At 38.3% G+C, this 18,918-nt stretch overlaps 2 protein-coding genes and 2 pseudogenes across 2 annotated transcripts in view; all 4 read left to right on the forward strand.

Moving 5' to 3' along the window:
* DDX21 (DExD-box helicase 21) overlaps positions 1 to 5,441 on the forward strand; it is a 20,527-nt gene extending 15,086 nt beyond the window's left edge. Inside the window, exons 14-15 of the mRNA XM_011372150.2 lie at positions 2,185 to 2,229; positions 2,828 to 5,441. Of these exons, the coding sequence (XP_011370452.1) occupies positions 2,185 to 2,229; positions 2,828 to 3,097 (315 nt within the window). The 3' untranslated portion in view covers positions 3,098 to 5,441. The remainder of the gene's footprint in view (positions 1 to 2,184; positions 2,230 to 2,827) is intronic.
* A 72-nt stretch (positions 5,442 to 5,513) lies between these two features.
* On the forward strand, positions 5,514 to 5,632 carry LOC111746820 (annotated as a pseudogene).
* Positions 5,633 to 7,565: 1,933 nt separating this feature from the next.
* LOC111746822 lies at positions 7,566 to 7,681 on the forward strand (annotated as a pseudogene).
* Positions 7,682 to 11,148: 3,467 nt separating this feature from the next.
* Positions 11,149 to 18,918, forward strand: part of KIF1BP (KIF1 binding protein) — a 32,752-nt gene continuing 24,982 nt past the window's right edge. The window contains exon 1 of the mRNA XM_023537853.1: positions 11,149 to 11,651. Within this exon, the coding sequence (XP_023393621.1) occupies positions 11,226 to 11,651 (426 nt within the window). The 5' untranslated portion in view covers positions 11,149 to 11,225. The remainder of the gene's footprint in view (positions 11,652 to 18,918) is intronic.

An 18,918-nucleotide genomic window follows, 5' to 3' on the forward strand; every position in this document is an offset into this window, starting at 1 on the left:
TTCTCCTTTCATCCATAGGGCTTTGTGACCATGATCTTACAGTGCTCAATTGAAATGCCAAACATTAGTTATGCTTGGAAAGAACTTAAAGAGCAGCTGGGTGAGGATATTGATTCCAAAGTGAAGGGAATGGTCTTTCTCAAAGGAAAGCAGGTAAGGAAGGCTGGGGCTTCTATTGTGACCTCGCTTTTGGTTCAGTAGCTTTATGCTCTCAGTAAACACTGTATGGTGGCTTCTCCCTAATCTATGAGGATGCTGCATCTTTTCACTCTATACAGTCTTCTCTGGGCAGTGTCATCCGTGACGCACAGTTGCTGCTTAGTCACTGACAACTACCTTGTGTGTTATCTCTAGCCAGAACCATGTGCTAGACTGGAAGATCCAGCTGCTTCTCTGACATCTCCATCAAATGGGGTTTATTAAGTAGCTTAAAACAAACATTCAAAATTGAATTCTAAATCTTTAATTCAAATTCAAATTTTTAAATCTTGCCTTCCAAACCTGGTGTTCTTTCTTCTGATTCCTATTCAGAAGTTAATGGCATGGACCACCGGCACAGCAATTCTCAAACATTTTGGTCTCATGATCCTTTTATATTCTTAACAAATATTGGGGACACCAAAAAGCTTTTGTTTATGCGGGTTATATCTATCGATATTTACTTTATTAGTAAGTAAAACCGGAACTCTAAGAGAAGAATATCATGTTCCATTAGCTAGCAGAGCAACGATGTCATCGCATTTAGTGTCTGGGAAATGCCACTCTCTCCTTCCTAATGAGAGAGTGAGAGTAAAAGGACAGATAACATTTTAGTATTATGAAAATAGTTTTGACTTTGTGGAACCTCCAAAAGATCTCAGAGTTTCAGGGGTACATTCTTGGAGAACCACTGACCTAGTAAACCAAACCAGGTTTATCTTCAACTCATTGCATGTCTGACCATGTTGTTTATTTCTTTAAGCAACTCCATACAATCTGTGGCATGAAGTCCTAACTTTCACATGGAGGATAAGATTCTTCATGAGTTGGCTGCTGCCCTCCCTTATCAACTTATCTCTATCTCCTCACTAGCAACACCCTCCACTCCAGTAATGCCAAGCACACCTTGCTGTCTCTCATCCTGAGTGCATGCTCAACCCACTGCTTATAATACTTCTTCCTTTATGGTAGCCTTTATGACTTGGCTTAGCTTTAAGTCTCCCTTGTGAAACTCCCTGGCCGTATGGCAGAGTTGGGGGCATCTTTTCCTGTACTGCAGCGTTTTAGGGTATACCTTTTTTCAGGTAAATTTTACTTGCTGTGCTTGGTTACTGACTGAGAGCCTCAAGAACTCTATGACCTACTCAAGGGCAAAGACTGTTTTCTAGTTCTCTCTCTACCCCAATGAGTGCCTGGCATTGAATAGTTAGTAAACATGTGAATGAAGATTCCCACAAATGGCAAAATCGATCAGTACCTGATGCTACCTGTGGTTATAATTGGGTAAATTATTAGGTAGACAGGGGTGTTGCTCATAAAATATTGTAATTAAAGATGGCCAGTTGAGAGGGGTGCCTGTGTCAGTTAGTTGCAGGGACAATTTGACTATATTTGTGGAGACCAAGAAAAAGGAGGACTTTCTTAACTGGAAATGATGTCATTGCTTATTATCAAAGATAGTGTCCTGTAAAATATTTAATTTTTTAAAAACTTTATAGGAAGCTGAATTATGAAAAACTAGAAACTTAACAATAGAAGATCATTTATTTTTCTGTTTCAGTTAGGCCATCCTCAATAGTTCACACTCTTTCTGATGGAAGGCAGTATATTTTGATGGTTTTATACCATAGGTTTTGGAGACATACTGACCAATGGTGGGGCCTTAGACAAGACACTTAGCCTCTCCAAGCCTGTTTCCTCAGCTGTAAATGTTGCTAGTGGCTACTTGAGGATTAGCACGGTGCGATAGCAAAGAATGATCTCTAGTCAGTTCTAATTTGTTTTTGAGTACTTTTTTGCACCCTTGACTTTTTGCTGTTTTGCTTTTGGGAGCTATAATATGTTGGCCTTGGTCTAAAGTTTATCTAAAATTGATACTTTTTTTTTTTATTTGACATAATGCTTGGTCATTTAGAGTATTACTTGATGTGCATTTTATAATTCTAGTCAAAGGCTGGATTAACTTGAATTTGTTTTGATTTCTAGGGTGTTTGTTTTGATGTCCCTACTGCAGCAGTAACAGAAATACAGGTATTCTTTCACTTGGATTTTGAAGTTAACATATCTAAATTGTAAAATGTTCATCACTGACAGTACAGGAGAAGGGAACAATAGCTTTGGTTCCTTTACTAAAAGTTAAGAACTTTAGTATTTTTTCTACCAGCCTTTTATTCTGTTATTTTTTTCTTGTTCAGCCTGCCTGTTTTCCTTTCTACAGAGTCGTGAACAATATCCAGCTTTTTTCCCTGTATATGTTATACAAGGTTTACATAAACATTTTTAATTATTACATCTTTATTCAGTACTGCTGTGAGAAACATGTTTGTATTTATGTTTTTCTACCTGACAGCTTTGGATGCCCTGTAGTAATTGAATTGAATAAATGAGACTGTGATGAAGATACATTGCAAGGGTACTCCTCATAGTGAAACTTATTTTCCTACACTTTAGTGACTGGTTTTTGGGCCATGAGAGTTAGTATTATTTTTGACCAATAACCTTTTAAGCACTTAGGTTATCAGTTTGGTTTTTCTCTTTGAGAAAGAGCAAAAAATGTTGTCTTTCTCATGCCTTATTAAACCAAATTCAGTAAAAACCAAAGCATGTAAAAACAAACATCTCTCAACAGGAAAAATGGCATGATTCACGGCGCTGGCAGCTCTCTGTGGCCACAGAGCAGCCAGAGCTAGAAGGACCACGGGAAGGATACCGAAGCTACAGAGGACAGCGGGAAGGCAATCGAGGCTTTAGGGGACAGCGAGAAGGAAACAGAGGTTTCAGGGGACAGGGGGAAGGAAATAGAAACTTCAGAGGACAGCGATCAGGAGGTGGCAGAAGTAACAGATTTCAAAACAACAAAGGCCAGAAACGGAGTTTTAGTAAAGCATTTGGTCAGTAATTTGAAGTAGAGGATTTATATGGCAAAACAGAACTGTGTTTGGCAACACTGAACTGAACTTTCTTTTTCATACAAAGTTAAAAGCACATTGTGTTTCCTTCCTGACCACTTGCCCAGGCCCGCATCTTTTCCAGAGAGTTAAGCTTCATTTAAATTATTTCATCTGATGATTGTCATTTATAACTTTATTGCTACTTCTATATTGGGTTTTCTTTTTGAAAAAGTGTATGAATTCCTTACATTTTTCTTCTAATGCATTGTCTATAGATGGTAAGGTAAAATCAAGCATGCATCGGAAGCTGTCTATACTCTTTAAGTTGATCTGTCTTCATATTTAAAGTTTTATTTTAATAGCGTTCTTTCTTAAGTACCTATGGGGACATGCAACAGTCTCTGGAGAAACACTTTGAGTAGTCAGGTTTTGTTCTGTAATTGGCATTCCTCAGCCACCTGCCTAATCATTACTCATGTGGCCCTGTAACATGTCTTCTGAGAATTAATACTGAGCAGTGTTTTGAAGCAAGATTTCAAACTTAGCTGGGATGTAATAAAGTTTATGCCAGCATGTGCTCTTGATTTGGAGGATGGTGATACATTTGATAGGAGACATTATGTAAATTAGCCATTGTTATGTGCATTTTGATACATTTTTAGCTTCTCAATATAAGGTGGTTTATGCTGCAGTGAATGCATTACAGATTTTATATATCCATATGTCTACATATATAACAAAGTATTTTAATAGAGAGCAAGTATCTTTAAGGAATTTCAAATTTATAAGATGGCCCCAAAACTTTCTTCATAAGTAAGGCTTGGGTAAATAGGGCTTGATGATAATGTACTCTTCTTCCTATTGGAAGATTAACATTATTTACCAAGAAGGAATTAAGGGAGTGGGGGCAGAGATTTTTTCATTGCTGGAGAGTCCAAATACCAACTGAAAATATTTTTACATGTAAGAAGGAAACAATATCTGTTGAAAACAAAGAGAAACAAGATGCATGATAAAGTATTCTTTTAACGATGAAAACTTAGTAAGTCATTAATGTTTCTGAGGTTAACTTCTAACGGGAACACTGGAGTTTTTAGGTAGAATGATCCAATTTAGTTTCTTAGGGGCCTCGTTTTTATAGCTGCGATCGATATAGGACATTGTTTTCTATTAGACCGCTACTCCATTGAAAGGTTTTAGCTGCTTAGAGTCTTTTTTAGGAAAAACCATATGGTTATTTTTAGTTGTTGCTTTGAGGGAACTGAAGAACTTAATATATCCCCTGGCCAGATAACTCTGAGTTCTCAGATATTCTCTGGGAAACTTTCTGCATGGTGCAAGAACTTAAGAGTGGCATTGTCTTCTTGCCTTAATTCCTAGAAATTCTGTACTGAGAATCTCAGGGAATAAGCTATGGTGGGAGGAATTAAACTCCATGGCTTGTCTTGTTTTCATTTAATTATTTTGAATAACAAATATTTCTAGACCCTGGTTTCTCTCACTTAGTCCATATCTGACTGCCTCTTGATCACCTGGCAATAAAGGGCTCAGAGAGCGAACGCTGAGGCAGTTTCCTCTTTCTATTTGCCCCTCAGTTCTATTTTTTAATCCTGATTGGATATTTCTCTGTTCTCAGAAATCCTCTTGCTTTAATTCCTTGATCCACTTGTCAGTTTTATCACTTTTCTTCCTATTCCTCATGGCTTCCCATCAGGCCTCAGGGATTTAGGGGAAGTTGTTTGATGATAGACAATTCATGTACCTTGTGTATTACAATTTTATTAGATTCTAATTTTGCTCAAATACTGAGCGTACTTCAGTAACAACCAAAACATTTCATAGTTTGGATAGGAATGAGTACCTTATCAAGCAGATCAAAAGGACACAGTACCTGTCCTTTAGAAAGGAACAGCTAAAACCTTGATGTGGAGTAGCCTAAAGAAAAATAATTAGGCATAAATCAAGAGCAAGGGGGAAGATTGTTGGATATTTTCCTTTAAGCAACTTAATTTTAAGGAAAACATGACTATTTCAATAAATGAAGCTAAAGTTCTTCCTGGATCCCAGACCTCAAACCATATTTATAAATGTATAATTCAGCTACTGCTTTGTTTAAATGGGCTTGTTGGGCTAGCCTGGGAAATGTTATCATTTTTACTATTTTCTACAAAGAAAATATTTTTCAATTTATATATCAAACAACTCACTGAACTTTTGAAATACAACACTTTTTTATGTTGGAGTATCTGTGCAGCGGTATCTTTACAATTGTACATAAAATGTTTTTACTATAAAATTGAGTTAATGTATAAAATACTGCTTTATGCCATAATAAAGTTATTAGTATTACTAGTTCTGTTTTTGGTGACTTCCTAAAATTGAAAATAGCTTGAAATTTTTTATTTTAAAAATAATAAATGATGAGTCTATGGCCATGCCACCCTGAATGTGCCCAATCTCGTCTGATCTCAGAAGCTAAGCAGGGTTGGACCTGGTTAGTACTTGGGTGGGAGACCACCTAGGAATACCAGGTGCTGTAAGTGTTAAAAATAATAATAATAATAATAATAATAAATGATGGGTGTAAAAATCTAAACATAGGAGGAAAAAAACTAATAGTCAACCCGTATCTAAGATTGGGCCCTCCCCTCTCCCAGTGCACGGACTCACTGGACAAATTCCGTAGGGACAGCTTTATAACATCTCAGGGACATGTGAATGCTCAATCCTCAAGATACGGATATAAAAAGAAGCCCAAGAGGGAATATGCTCCCCAAATGGCAGCCAGAACACTTCCATCTCAAGTTTCCTAGTCCAATGTCTTTGTGTTTCTTAGGTGTGTTTGTGTAAAGATTTTTCAAAAATCTAGTTTTCACATGCGTGTTTTTCCAGCCAGATCTTTAGAGGACAGCACCATGTGTTGTGGTGGTTTATTTATTGAGCTCCTACTACAAGATAGTATAGCATAATGATTGAAAGTGGACTCTGGAGTAAAACTGCCTACTTATTTTTAGTGACCTTTGGTAAATAATTAATCTCTGGACCACAATTCCTAATCTGCAGAATGAAAATAATAGTATCTCACAGAGTTGTTCTGAGGATTAGAAGATTTTGATATATAGAATGTTATCTGGCTCACAGTAAGTAATTAGCTGCCATTATTAACCATGTGCCAATCACTTTCCTATTTATGAATAGATATATACTGAGCACCTACTATGATTATTATAGTTGTTTCCTTACCAGTCTTTCTATTTATTCCCTTGTCTCTCCTTCAGTTTGTTTCCTGAATAATCCTGTAAGTCAGGTCTTGTCACCCTTTTCTTCAAAACCATCCAACGGCTACCATCTCACTGAGAATACCCAAAGTCCATATTAGTCGCCTTACAAATCCTACATAATCAGGCCCATATTACTTCTTTGACTTCATCTCCTACTGCTCTCTCCATTCACTCCATCCAAGAGGTATTCTTCCATGAATACACAAGGCACACTCTCCTGTGTCTTCAGATCTTTACTCAAATGATGTGTTTTCAGAAAAGGCCTTTCTTGACAACTATTTAAAAATAGCAAGCTTGCTGAGAACCAGGCAAAATGGCATAGATGATAGAAGCTTCACTCATCCTTTCTTGCGACCACATCAAAGTTGAGACAGAAACTTGGAGCAAACAGCAAGCAGAGTCACCTGGGGATCTAGACGAACAGCTAGAGAAATAAGACATCACCCAGCAATAGGTAGGAGGGGCCTAAGACTTGAGGCTGCCCGGTCCCCAGCAGCTGAATGGGACAGAGACTATGGCAGTGGCAGCTGCAGACACCTCTTAAAGGGGCCGTGTCTGCAACTGCGACCAGACTTCTTCGTTGACAGACCTGCTCGCTCTGAGCACCAGCGCCGGGCTGACTGCATGGGGGGCACTAGGGACTTACAGGAGGACACTGAGTTGTTGGAGCAAGGGCCAGAGGCAAGGCTTTCTCCTGGGCAGAAGTGCCAGTGGTATCCCTTGTTTCTCTGTTGAGCCCTCCCCTCTCCCAGTGCACGGACTCAGCACCGCCATAGCTGAGACGTCATTGAACTGGGGTTGCTCTTCTCAGAGGATTCCCTGAAACTCCACATCCCTCAGCTCGGGGCCCTACCCAAGCCACATTTAGTTGTGTCCTCGGTGAGTTCTGTGCCACTTGCTGAACAGCTCCAAGACTCACTAGTAGCAGCTGACCTTGGTTTCTGGTGTGGTTTCTTGAGGCAACTAGAAGCATAACGTCTGTGAACTGCTGCTTGCTTAATCTTAACAGGTGGTCCTCGAGGAGCACAGGCTGGGACTAAACTTAGTCCCTCTCAGGACTGTGCCACTAGACACCTGCTACACAAAGCCACGCTAATAAGACAGGGAGGACATGGTTTCATAGTGTAGCGGTTAGCACATCTGCTTTACATGCAGAAGGTCCTGAGTTTGTGCCTTAGTGGAGGAACGGTCCATGGTCTACGGCCATGCCACCCTGAACGAGCCCGATGTCTGATCTCAGAAGCTAAGCAGGGTCGGGCCTGGTTAGTACTTGGATGGGAGACCACCTAGGAAGACCAGGTGCTGTAGGCATAAATTAAAAAAAAAAGTCCAGGAGACTTAGGAGCTTTGATTAGTACATAGAAACAGACACAGAAAGGCATCTGAAATGGGAAGACAAGCAGAAACCATATGAAAGAACAGAACATAGATCAAAGAAAAATGCAGTCAAGCAATCTCACAGATGCAGAGTTCAAACCACTGATTATAAAGATGCTCAATGAAATTAAGGGAAGTGTAGATGAACTCAGTGAGAACTTTAATAAAGGGATAAAAAACAAAAATGGAAATGAAAATTATAAAAGGGAACCAGTCAGAAATGAAAAAATACATTATCTGAGATGAAGAGTATATCAGAGAGAATCAACAGTGGCAGAAAAAGAGCATCGAAACACCGATATAGAGGATGGGGAAGCCAAGGACACTCAGTCAGAACGGCAAGAAAAAAGTAACCATGAATATAATAATAATTTAAGGAGCCTATGGGACAAAATTAAGGGTAACAACATCTGTGTCATCTTCAGGAGTATCTGAAGAAGGAGAACAAGAAGTTGAATATATATTTGAAGAAATAATGATTCGAAAACTTCCCTAACCTGGCGAAGGAAATAGATATTCAACCCCAGGAAGCTCAGAGAGTCCCCCAAAAGATGAACCCAAAGAGGCCCACACCAGGACACATCATAATTAAATGCCAATGGTTAAATACAAAGAGAGACTCTTAAAAGCAGCAAGAGAAAAGCAGTTATCTACAAGGGAGCACCCATAAGACTGGCAGCTGATTTCTCAACAGAAGGACAGAAGGGTTTGGCACAAAATATTCAGTGTTGAAAACCCAAGATCTACAACTAAGAATACTTTATCCAGCGAAGCTATCATTTAGAGACGAAGGACAGATAAAGAGCTTCCCAGACAAAAATAAGCTAAAGGAATTCATCAGCACTAAGCCAGCATTACTTACAGGAATTGTTGGAGTGACTTCTTAAGAAGAAAAAACATGTATCAAAAACATGAATAAAGAATGGTAACTACTTACTTACCAACAAGTATCTCAAATGGAAAAGAATTAAGTGCTCCACCCAAAAGATAGGAAAGCTGAATGGATAAGAAAACAAGACCCCTACATATGCTGCCTATAAGAGACTCACTTCAGATTGAAAGACACAGACTAAAATGAAGAGGATGGAAAAAGATATTGCCTTGATGGACCTAGAAGGTATTGCACTGAATGAATTAAGTCAGAGAAAGACAAATACCACATGATTTCATGTACATGTGGAATCTATGAAATAAAATAAACAACAACAATAAAAACAAAAACAAACTCAAATACAGAGACTATTTTGAGGGCTACTAGATGGGAGGGAGTTTGGGGGGTACAGTGAAAAAGAGCAAAGGAATTAAGGAGTACAAATGGATAGATACAAAATTGTCATGGAGATATAATGTAACAGCATAAGGAACATAGTCAACAATGTTGCAAAATGTAAGGGGCAAGAGTGGTACCTGATTTAGTTGGGTGACCATTTTGTGAGTTATATAAATCTCTAATCACTATGCTGTACAACTGAAACTAATATATAATTGTATGCCAACTATAATTGAAAAAAACATTGAATTGTATGATGTTAATATGAGCGACTAATTGTCTTTTATACTTCAGTAAAACTGGGGGAAAAGATTCAACAATTGAGTAAAATTTGTAATTTTTTGAGCAAACTCAAAAAACATAGTCGTTGAGTAAATTAATGTACATACCCCAAATGTTGCCAAATTTTCATAAATCAAATTTGTATTAATTTCTTTATATATGTAGTCAGCATATTAAAAGAACAATTGTAATTTTTCGATTGGGAGGGGCAGAAAAATGAGATGGTTATATAATGGGTTCCTGGATTACAATGTACAAAGAAGAAAAAAATAGCGACCTTGCTTCACCTATTAACACTCCTTATCTCGTTTTGTTTCCATAACGCTCATCATCTGACATTACTATATATTTAATATATTTAATGTCTTTTCCTATACTAGTAGAGGTTTTTTGGTCTGTTTTTAATTGTTGAATTCCCAGAGCCTAGAATAGTGCCTGGCAAATTAACAGGCACTTTAGATATGTTTGGAATGAATGAATGAGTTATTTAGAATGTTGTGGAAAATGCACTGGTAGGAAGCCAGACTGGCAGCAGGAGTACCTATTAAAAGTAATGCAGATGATGTAGTCTAAACTATTGTAGATGAAAAGTAGACAGATGTAAGAGCTATGTGGAAGGTGAACCAGACAGTACTTGGTTTTACATTTAAGGATAAGAAAGAGCAAGGTGTCACCATCGGCTTGGAGTGTAGTGGTGCCATTCACTGAGATGCAGAATGTAAGGGCAAATGTGGTGTGGGAGGAAGTGGACATATGAAGAGGAAAATAACAAGTTCTCATTTGAACACACTGATGTACACAAGTCAGTGGAACATTCAGGTGTGGTTGTTCCAATTAGGAAATAGATACTACAGTCCAAAGCTCCAGAGAGTCATCCAGACTGGAGACCAAGTTTTGGAAATAAGCAGCACATGTTTGCAATTGAAGCCCTAGGAAGTCATAAAATCTCCTTAGGACAAAAATTAGAAAGGAATCCTGAAGAACACGAACATTTTTAAAGGACAGGCATATAATTTCATTCATTTCTTAGAATAATTCTGTAGAGATAAGTAATAAATTATGGGCTCTATGCACAGTAATAAATTGTCACTTACATTTTACTATGAGACGGTCGAAGCTTAGAAAAGTTAACTTGTTAATTAGAAGATCTGAGATTAAAACTGAGCTTCCAAAATCAGTGCTAGCACTTTATAGTTAAAACTCTGTCATCCCCCACCCCACCCCCGTATTTGACTCGCTAATTTACGAAGGTATGTAATGTAAAAAGCCATGCTTGAGGTGGCTTGTCACAGCTCCGGGATTTAACTTTTGTTACTTTGGGAAGTTGTGCACATCCCTACAACCTGTATTTCATGGCTGAAGTGAAAATATTAATTGATCACTGAGTACTTTTTACTTTTATAGCTTTTGCTCGACAGGCTATATAGTAACAATAATAAACGGATCCTTGTTACATTACTAGCCAGTGCCTGAGTTACACAATAATATCAAAAGACTTCTGCCTTTCAGCTTATACCAAATAATGAGAGTAGTTAGTAGTAGTAGTTAATAGTAATTTGTATATATGCTGCCGAAATAAGCACCAGTAGACATGTTTGTAAACAATACTTCTACGTTACCTTAAAGTCAGCCGAAATTTTTATATAAGTATAACTTCGCTGGGTCAAGCGAGAGATGAATTCACCACTACAGAGAGCGGGGCTGGAGGTGGGGGCCACCTCCCTTGGCTGCTTCGTTTCCATGACAGCGGTTGCCATGGTAATAGCTACGCCTTCCCATTGGTCACTGCCGCATTGCGGTTCCCTTGGCAGACTTCATTGGTTACCATTCTGCAGTGCTCGGACCGTAAGTGAAGTGTCGCAAAGCAGAAGGAAGGCGGGAGTCCCAATTGCAAACACTGAGGAAACCAGGGCTGCAGAGGCCGCAATGGCGAATACTGCGTGGGCCGAGATTCGTGAGAAATTCCAGGCCGCTCTGGCCCTGTCGCGAGTAGAATTGCATAAAAACCCCGAGAAGGAACCGTACAAGTGCAAATACGGCGCCCGAGTGCTGCTGGAAGAGGTCAAAGCGTTGCTTGGCCCGGTGCCTGAGGACGAAGATGAGCGGCTTCAAGCGGAGGACGGCTTAGGCGCGGAGGACGACGCCCTGGAGCTCCCGGCTGAAGTGGTGGAGGTCGAGGGCCCTAACGCACAGGGGGCAGTGAGGCTGGCGGTTATTGAGTTCTATCTCGGAGTAAACCACATCGACACTGAAGAGCTGTCGGCGGGAGAGGAGCATCTGGTGAAATGCCTGAGGCTGCTGCGCAAGTACCGGTTGTCGCAAGACTGCGTCTCCCTCTACATCCTGGCGCAGGTGAGAGCGAGCCTGGCCGGCTGCTGTCGGCCAGAGGCGAGGGGATGGAGAGGGCCCCTCTTGCCAAGGCCAAAGGCAAGTGTTATGAGACACAATTTGTCCCACGTTTTTGACAGCAGCGGCTCTCAAAACTCCCTCTCCACCTTCTTCGCCAGTTTCAGCATCACCTGCTGCTTCGCTTAGTCGTACCTAGCCAACCCATTGATTTCCGGAGACTCTCCTACAATCGTAAATGCCTTTTCCAACTCTTCCCCACCAGTCCAAATCCTGTTCATTCTATTATGAAAAAAATCCAAAGTAATTTTAATTTAAGGTCTCAAGGAAATTACAAAGAATGATCAGAGTAATTCTTAATTTAAAACCAGATATTAAAATCTTCCGTTTCTATTCTTGCCATATTCGTTTCCCAGAGAATTCCTGCCCATTCTTTAAAAGCCATCTCAAAATTCACCTTATATTTTGAATGATTTTGTTCCGAATTGACCTCTTCCTCTCACCTTTGAAATCTTATATTATTGTTTCCCATTTACATGGTATTTGGTTTACTAAGAAATTTGACGTTCTCATCGGGAACATAACACTTCAAAATTCAAATATGTATGAACTCCTTGTATGTGCCAGGTACTTTGCTAAACTCACAAGTCCTTACATCCAATAGTTCCGGTTCCTAATATTTGCAATCCGGCAAACGTTTACCAAAATTGATCATATGGTAAGTAGGCCTCAAAGAGAAACTTCAATTAAAAAGGAAATTATATAGGTCATATTTTATTATCATGGCTCAGTAAAATTAAAAGTTATATAATAACAAGAATAATATCTCTTTTTGCTCACTATTATAACCTCAGTACCTGGCACCATGTAGGCCATTCTAAATATTTGTTGAGTGGATGAATGATCTAATGAAGTCCATGAGATGTTGAATTCAAACAAAACCTCAATTATTTGAAATTTTCTTTAACTATATGGCTGCTTAAGCTCTTAATAAACATTTAAAAAATTACTTCAATATCTCAAAAATAGAATTAGAAACTTTCCTTAATGAATATAAATTCCAATATTCGTTGCATTTTATTGATTTTAATATGTACATTCTTTCATATTTTAATGTCTCCAAAATCAAGGCTGCATAACTTGGCAGTGTTTTCTTTTTGATACATAAAATAATTGTGTCTTACTAATTGTGAGATCTTACATTGAATTAAATACAGTATTTTTTTTTTTTTTTTTGAAATTCAGTATTTCAAATAGACAACTTTTCCTGAAGGGTGAATTATTAGAGATATCCTGACTAAATCAGGAGCAAAACCTTGATTAGATGTTTTGGCCATTGCTATACATAGAAAACAAATAAGTTATTTTGGAAAAATAAAGTAATTTCTAAAAATATAAGTCACTTGTATGTGTGATTCTTGTATACCTAAAAAACCTGGTTATCAACTGAAAAACTATTAGAAATATTGGTTCAGTAAAGGAGGATATATAATATCAGTAGTATTCCTGTATACCAGCAATAACTTGTTAAAAATGTTATTTTGAAAAATTGCATTCACAACAGCAGTATTAGGAGTGATAGAACTGAAAATCTTAAAAGGATAGACCATGTTCGTGGGTGGCAAATTAAACATAATAGTATCATTATCCTGATATTCATTTTTAGGACTGATGTAATTTTTGCTAAAATCACAGTAGGCTTTTTTTTTCTTAGAACTTGATAAAACGAGTATGTTTATCTGGAATAATAAAGATAAGTGAATATACAAATGTGAAAAGAAAAACAATGCACTAAAACTAGCCTACCAGATACCAAAACAGTATAGTAATAATAATTTAATTAGGTTCTATTTGTGCTAGTCTGTTTCTGAACTCTACTGTTCAATTGAAGATAGAAGAGTAAAGTCTCATTTGATAATCTAATGTGGGTCCAGGTTCTGCATATCCATCTATTTATTCGTGTTATTACCTCACTATAGCCTTTTATTACATTTAACATTGCTATACATAATGAGAAATTTGACCTCACTAATAATAAAGCAAACTAAATGAAAAAGAAAATTGTATCAGATTGGCAGATTATTAAAGGTATTAATTACATTCATTGTTGGAGAGATGATGAGGAAATGGATAGTATCCATTTATATTGCTCATGGAAATATAAATTCATAGAACTTTTCTGAAGATCAGTAGGTATCAAAACTCTTGAGTCAAGACGTTGACATAAAAATTCCACATCAGTATTCTAAAATAATAGTTGAGACAGGTATGCAAAGTTATGTTAACATGGATGGTCATCACAGCATCGTTGATTTTAAAAAAAGAATAAAGTATCAGTAGATAAATGGTTAAGTAAATACCAGTACATCCATATAGAAGAACAGTATGCAGCCATTACAAATAATGGTTTATATTTGTTAATCGAAAATATCAGTATTAAGAGGGAGAGGGACGACTGTAAAGCATGTTTGAAGTTAGAATGATTCTGTTTTGGTAAAAGACTGTGTGTGTGTGTGTATAAAAGTTTGAAAGTATTAGTTTGTGGGAGTTTATGATATTTTGACTGCTTTGTCTCAGTCTTGTGTCTCCTTCCTGGAAAACTATGGATATGCAGAACTTGGACCCACATTAGATTATCAAATGAGACTTTACTCCTCTATCTTCACAGAGTTCTGGGGGCTCTAGGAATTATTTTTCTCTGATTTTTCTTCTGATTTTTGCTATCAGCATGTACTTTGCATTGTCATGTTGACTGAAATTCCCTAACAAATTAGTAGATTATTCTCCTCACTGCCAGGATATATGTGTATAAGGAGTACCTTTTGTGTATGTTTATAGCTTTACTGAGGTACAGTTTGACACACAATAAGCCATACATATATACAATTTGATGAATTTTGACATATGTATATACTCATGAAACAGTCATTACAGTCATTGCAGTCAAGATAATGAACATATTCACCACTAAAAGTTTCCTTGTATTCCTTTGTAACCCCTCCCCCTCCTTCCTTTATTCTTTCTCCCTTCTCATTGCCCCTCCCCCCCATTTTCTAGAATTTCATAATGGAATCATACAGTATATACTCTTTTGGTCTTTCACTCAGTGTCATTTCTTTGCTGTGTCTGAGATCAAGTTTTTTTATTTTTTGGTCTGTTAATATGGTGAATTTCATTCATTGATTTTTTCTTTTTAAAAAATTTTTCAGTTACAGTCTACATATATTAGTTTCAGGTGCACAACATATGATTAGATATATATATAACTTATGGAGTGATCACCCCAATTAAATCTAGTACCCATCTGACACCATCATACTTATTGCAATATTATTGACCATGTTACTTATGCTGTACTTTACATCCCAATGCCTATTGTGTAACTACCAATTTGTACTTCTTAATCCCTTCTCCTTTTTCACCATCTCCCTAACCCTTCCCCTATCTGACAACCATCATAATGTTCTCTGTATCTCTTGAGTTTGTTTCTGTTTTTTGTTTTTATTTTATTTTTTTAGATTCCATGTATAAGTGAAATCATATGGTATTTGAATTCTCTGTCTGACTTACTTCACTTAGCATATTACCCTCTAGATCCATCCATGTGTTTCAAATGGGAAGATTTCATTCTTTTTTATGGCTGAATAATATTCCATTGTATATATGTACCACTTCTTTCTTCATTCATCTGTTGATGGACACTTAGGTTGTTTCCATATCTTGGCTGTTGTAAATAATGCTGTAGTGAACATATGGATGCATACGTCTTTTTGAGTTAGTGTTTTGGGTTTCTTCAGGTAAATACCCAGAAGTGGAATTACCAGGTCCTTCTTTGTCTTTTGTTTTTTAGCCTTTGTTTTTTAAAGTCTAAGTATTGCTACCCGAGTTTTTCGTTTGTTTGTATCCATTTTTGTGAAATATTTTTTTCCATCCCTTTACTTTCAGTCTGTGTGTCTTTCGATCTGAAGTGAATTTCTTGTAGGCAGTATATGTAAGAATCTAGTTTTCTTATCCATTCAGCCACCCTATGTCTTTTGATTGGAGCATTTAATCCATTTACGTTTAAATTAATTGTTGATAGATATGTAGTTATTGCCATTTTATTATTCATATTTTTAACCTTTTTTTCTTCTTAAAGAAGTCCCTCTAACATTTCTTGTAAAACTGGTTTGATGGTGATGAACCCCTTTAGCTTTTTTTTTTTTTTTTTAATCGGGGAAGTGCTTTAATTTCTCCTTCAATTCTGAATGATAGCTTTGCTGGTAGCATAATCTTGGTTGTAGGTCCTTGCTTTTCATCACTTTGAATACTTTGTTCCAGTCCCTTCTGGCCTACAAAGTTTCTCTTGAGAAATCCACTGACAGTCTTATGGGAGCTCCCATGTAGGTAACTGACTGATTTTCTCTTGCTGCTTTTAAGATTCTCTCTTTGTCTTTAACCTTTGGCATTTTAATTATGTTGTCTTCGTGGGGACCTCCTTGGGTTCATCTTATTTGGGACCCTGTGAGCTTCCTCAGCTTGTATGTCTATTACCTTCATCAGGTTAGGGAAGTTTTCTGTCATTATTTCTTTAAATAGGTGTTTAATTCCTTGCTCTCTTCTTCTGGCACCTCTGTGATGGGAATGTTGGCATACTTGATGGTGTCCCAGAGGCCCCTTAAACTATCCTCATTTTTTTGGATTTTTTGTTGTTGTTGTTCTGATTGGGTGTTTTCTGCTTTCTAATCTTCCAAATCACTGATTCAGTCCTCCACTTCATCTAATCTGCTGTTGATTCCATCTAATGTATTCCTTGTTTTAGTTATTATAGTCTTCATTTCTGATTGGTTCTTTTTTATGTTTTCCATTGCCATTTTTAAATTTCCTATCTTTGTTGAAGTTCTTATTGAGATTATTGAGCATCCTTATAAGTAGTGTTTTGACTCTGCATCTAGCAGATTGTCTCCATTTTGCTTAGTTCTTTTTCTGGAGTTTTGATTTCTTTCATTTGGGACATTTTTTTTTTTTTTTTGTCTCCTCATTTTGGCTGCCTCCCTGTGTGTGTTTCTGTGTATTAGGTAGAGCTGCTATGTCTCCCAGTCTTGGTAGAGTGGCCTTATATAGTAGGTGTCTGGTGGAACTCAGTTGTGCAGTCTTCCTGTTCACCTGAGCTGGGTGCTCCAGTGGTGTCTCTTGTATGGGTTGTATGTGCCCTCCTGTTATAGTTGAGCCTTGATTGCTGTTGGCAGTCAAGTTGACTCTCAGGCTGACTGTCTATGAGGACAGGCTGTGATTACAGTGGACAAGCTGTTGTGTGGGGTCGACCCCAGGGAGCAAGATTCACTTTAGCAGGGCTATGGTACCTGCCAAGTCCATCCTTTGCGTGTGTCGTTTGTGGAGGTGGTTGGGTGGTTCTCTGAAGCTGGCCACTAGGTGTGTTGTTCTGGGCCTTTTGGGAGGGGCTCTGTTGTAGGCCAAGTTCAACCACTCGCTGCCAGTGCCCTGCCTGGGGCCACTTGTTATGAGCTACAAAGTGGTCTGCAGATGGTTATCACTTGTGCTGGGCTTGGATATGCCTGGGAGAGGCTAAGCTGCAAACTGAGGTCAGCTGCCACTAATACTGGGCTTAGGGGTGCTTAACAAGAGACATGGAGCATGTCCAAGCCAGATGCTGCTTGTTTGGGATTTGTGGACCTTTGAGAGGTTTTAGGAAAAAGTCTGCAAGCATGACCCAAGACAGGCTGTTTGTATGGGAAAGCCACTGGAAGCAGCTTGGGTAGGCCCAAAAAGTGAGTGAGGCAGAGGTCTCAGGGAACCACCAGGGCTGGGTGACCAGTGTTAGCCAGGCTGATGGAGACTCCTGCGAGTGCAGCCTGGGTTGGGGGAGGGCTCAACAAAGGAACAATGGTTTCTGCCAGCACTTCTGTCTCGGAGAAAGCTGCTCCTCCAGCCCTTGGCCGAAAGCCAGGCAGTTTAGTTCCTCCATGTATGTCCCTGGCACCTTTTGAGGTGCCGCCCCAGTGCTAGAGCTCAGAGCAAGTGAGTCTGTCAGTGAGTCTGTGCATGGGACCTGTGACTCCAGCAGCCCTCCATCTCACTCAGCTACTGGTTTTCACAGCCAGAAGTTATGGAGACTTCTTGGTACTGGAACCCTGGGCTGGGGACCCTGGTGTGGGACTGGGACCCCTCACTCCTCAGGGGGGGACCTCTGAAGCAGAGATATGCCTCCTGATTTTTAATTGTCACACTTGGGTGTGGGAGAAGCCTGTAGTGCATCTCTGTCCCTCTTAAAAGTCTTGACGTGTCGTCTTCTATACATCCTAAGTTATAGGACTTCTGTTCAGCTAGACTTCAGGTGATTCTCAATGATGGTTCTGTAGTTTAGTTGTAATTTTGTTATGACTGTGGGAGGAGATGAGTACATTTTCCTATTCCAATATCTTGACCAGAAATTATTCATTTTCCATTATTAAACCAAACTTTCATGCCTGTGATAAACTCCTCCTGGAGTTTTTACCAACAAAACTTGGGTAAACTAGTACCCTTCTTATACATTGTTGGACTCAATTTGCTTATGTTTTAACAGTTTTTGTATTTATGTTCATGAAGCTTATCAGACTGTAGTTTCCTTGTTATGTTTTTGGTTTAGTATGAAATGGGAAGTGTTTTTTCCTCTTCACTTTTCTGGAAGAATTTGTGTAGAGTCGTTGTTATTTCTTCCTTACATGTGTGGTAGAATTCACTTTTTTAAGCTGTTTTTATTTTATATTTAATTTTTTTCCCTACCTAGTCTGGTATCCTGAGAGTAAGAACATGATGATGCTCTGTGAATGATACACTACTTTCTGGTGTATTGTAGGATTTATTATTATTTTTTAAAAATAATTTATGTAGAATGTCAATAGCAGTTATCTCTATGGAGTAAACACTTAAAACACTAACACTATTAATTTTGAAAAATCAAATGCTAGATTTCTTGCATGGTCCTTGCCTTCAATATCTCAATAGGTTATGTATGATTCAAAAGAAAAACTTTAGTTATTTGTATACACACTCTAAGGTCTCTGCTCAGTTTAAGATTTATTGCTTCCTGTGGCACAGCCTACCCTGGATCTAGCACTAAATGCATCACCTTCCATAAATGCTCCATCAAAATAGAGCAGATGTGGCTAACCAGTTCCTGATACTAGGTAAATCTCTAGACCGTCTAGGCCAGGTACAGTATCCTGGGGTTGGGCTTAGTGGTGTCCTGGCCAAATGGAGTATCTCAAGGACTATCGTCAAAGGAAAAATA

The sequence above is a fragment of the Pteropus vampyrus genome, unplaced genomic scaffold (genome assembly GCF_000151845.1).
Source record: "Pteropus vampyrus isolate Shadow unplaced genomic scaffold, Pvam_2.0 Scaffold202, whole genome shotgun sequence".
Taxonomy (NCBI): domain Eukaryota; kingdom Metazoa; phylum Chordata; class Mammalia; order Chiroptera; family Pteropodidae; genus Pteropus; species Pteropus vampyrus.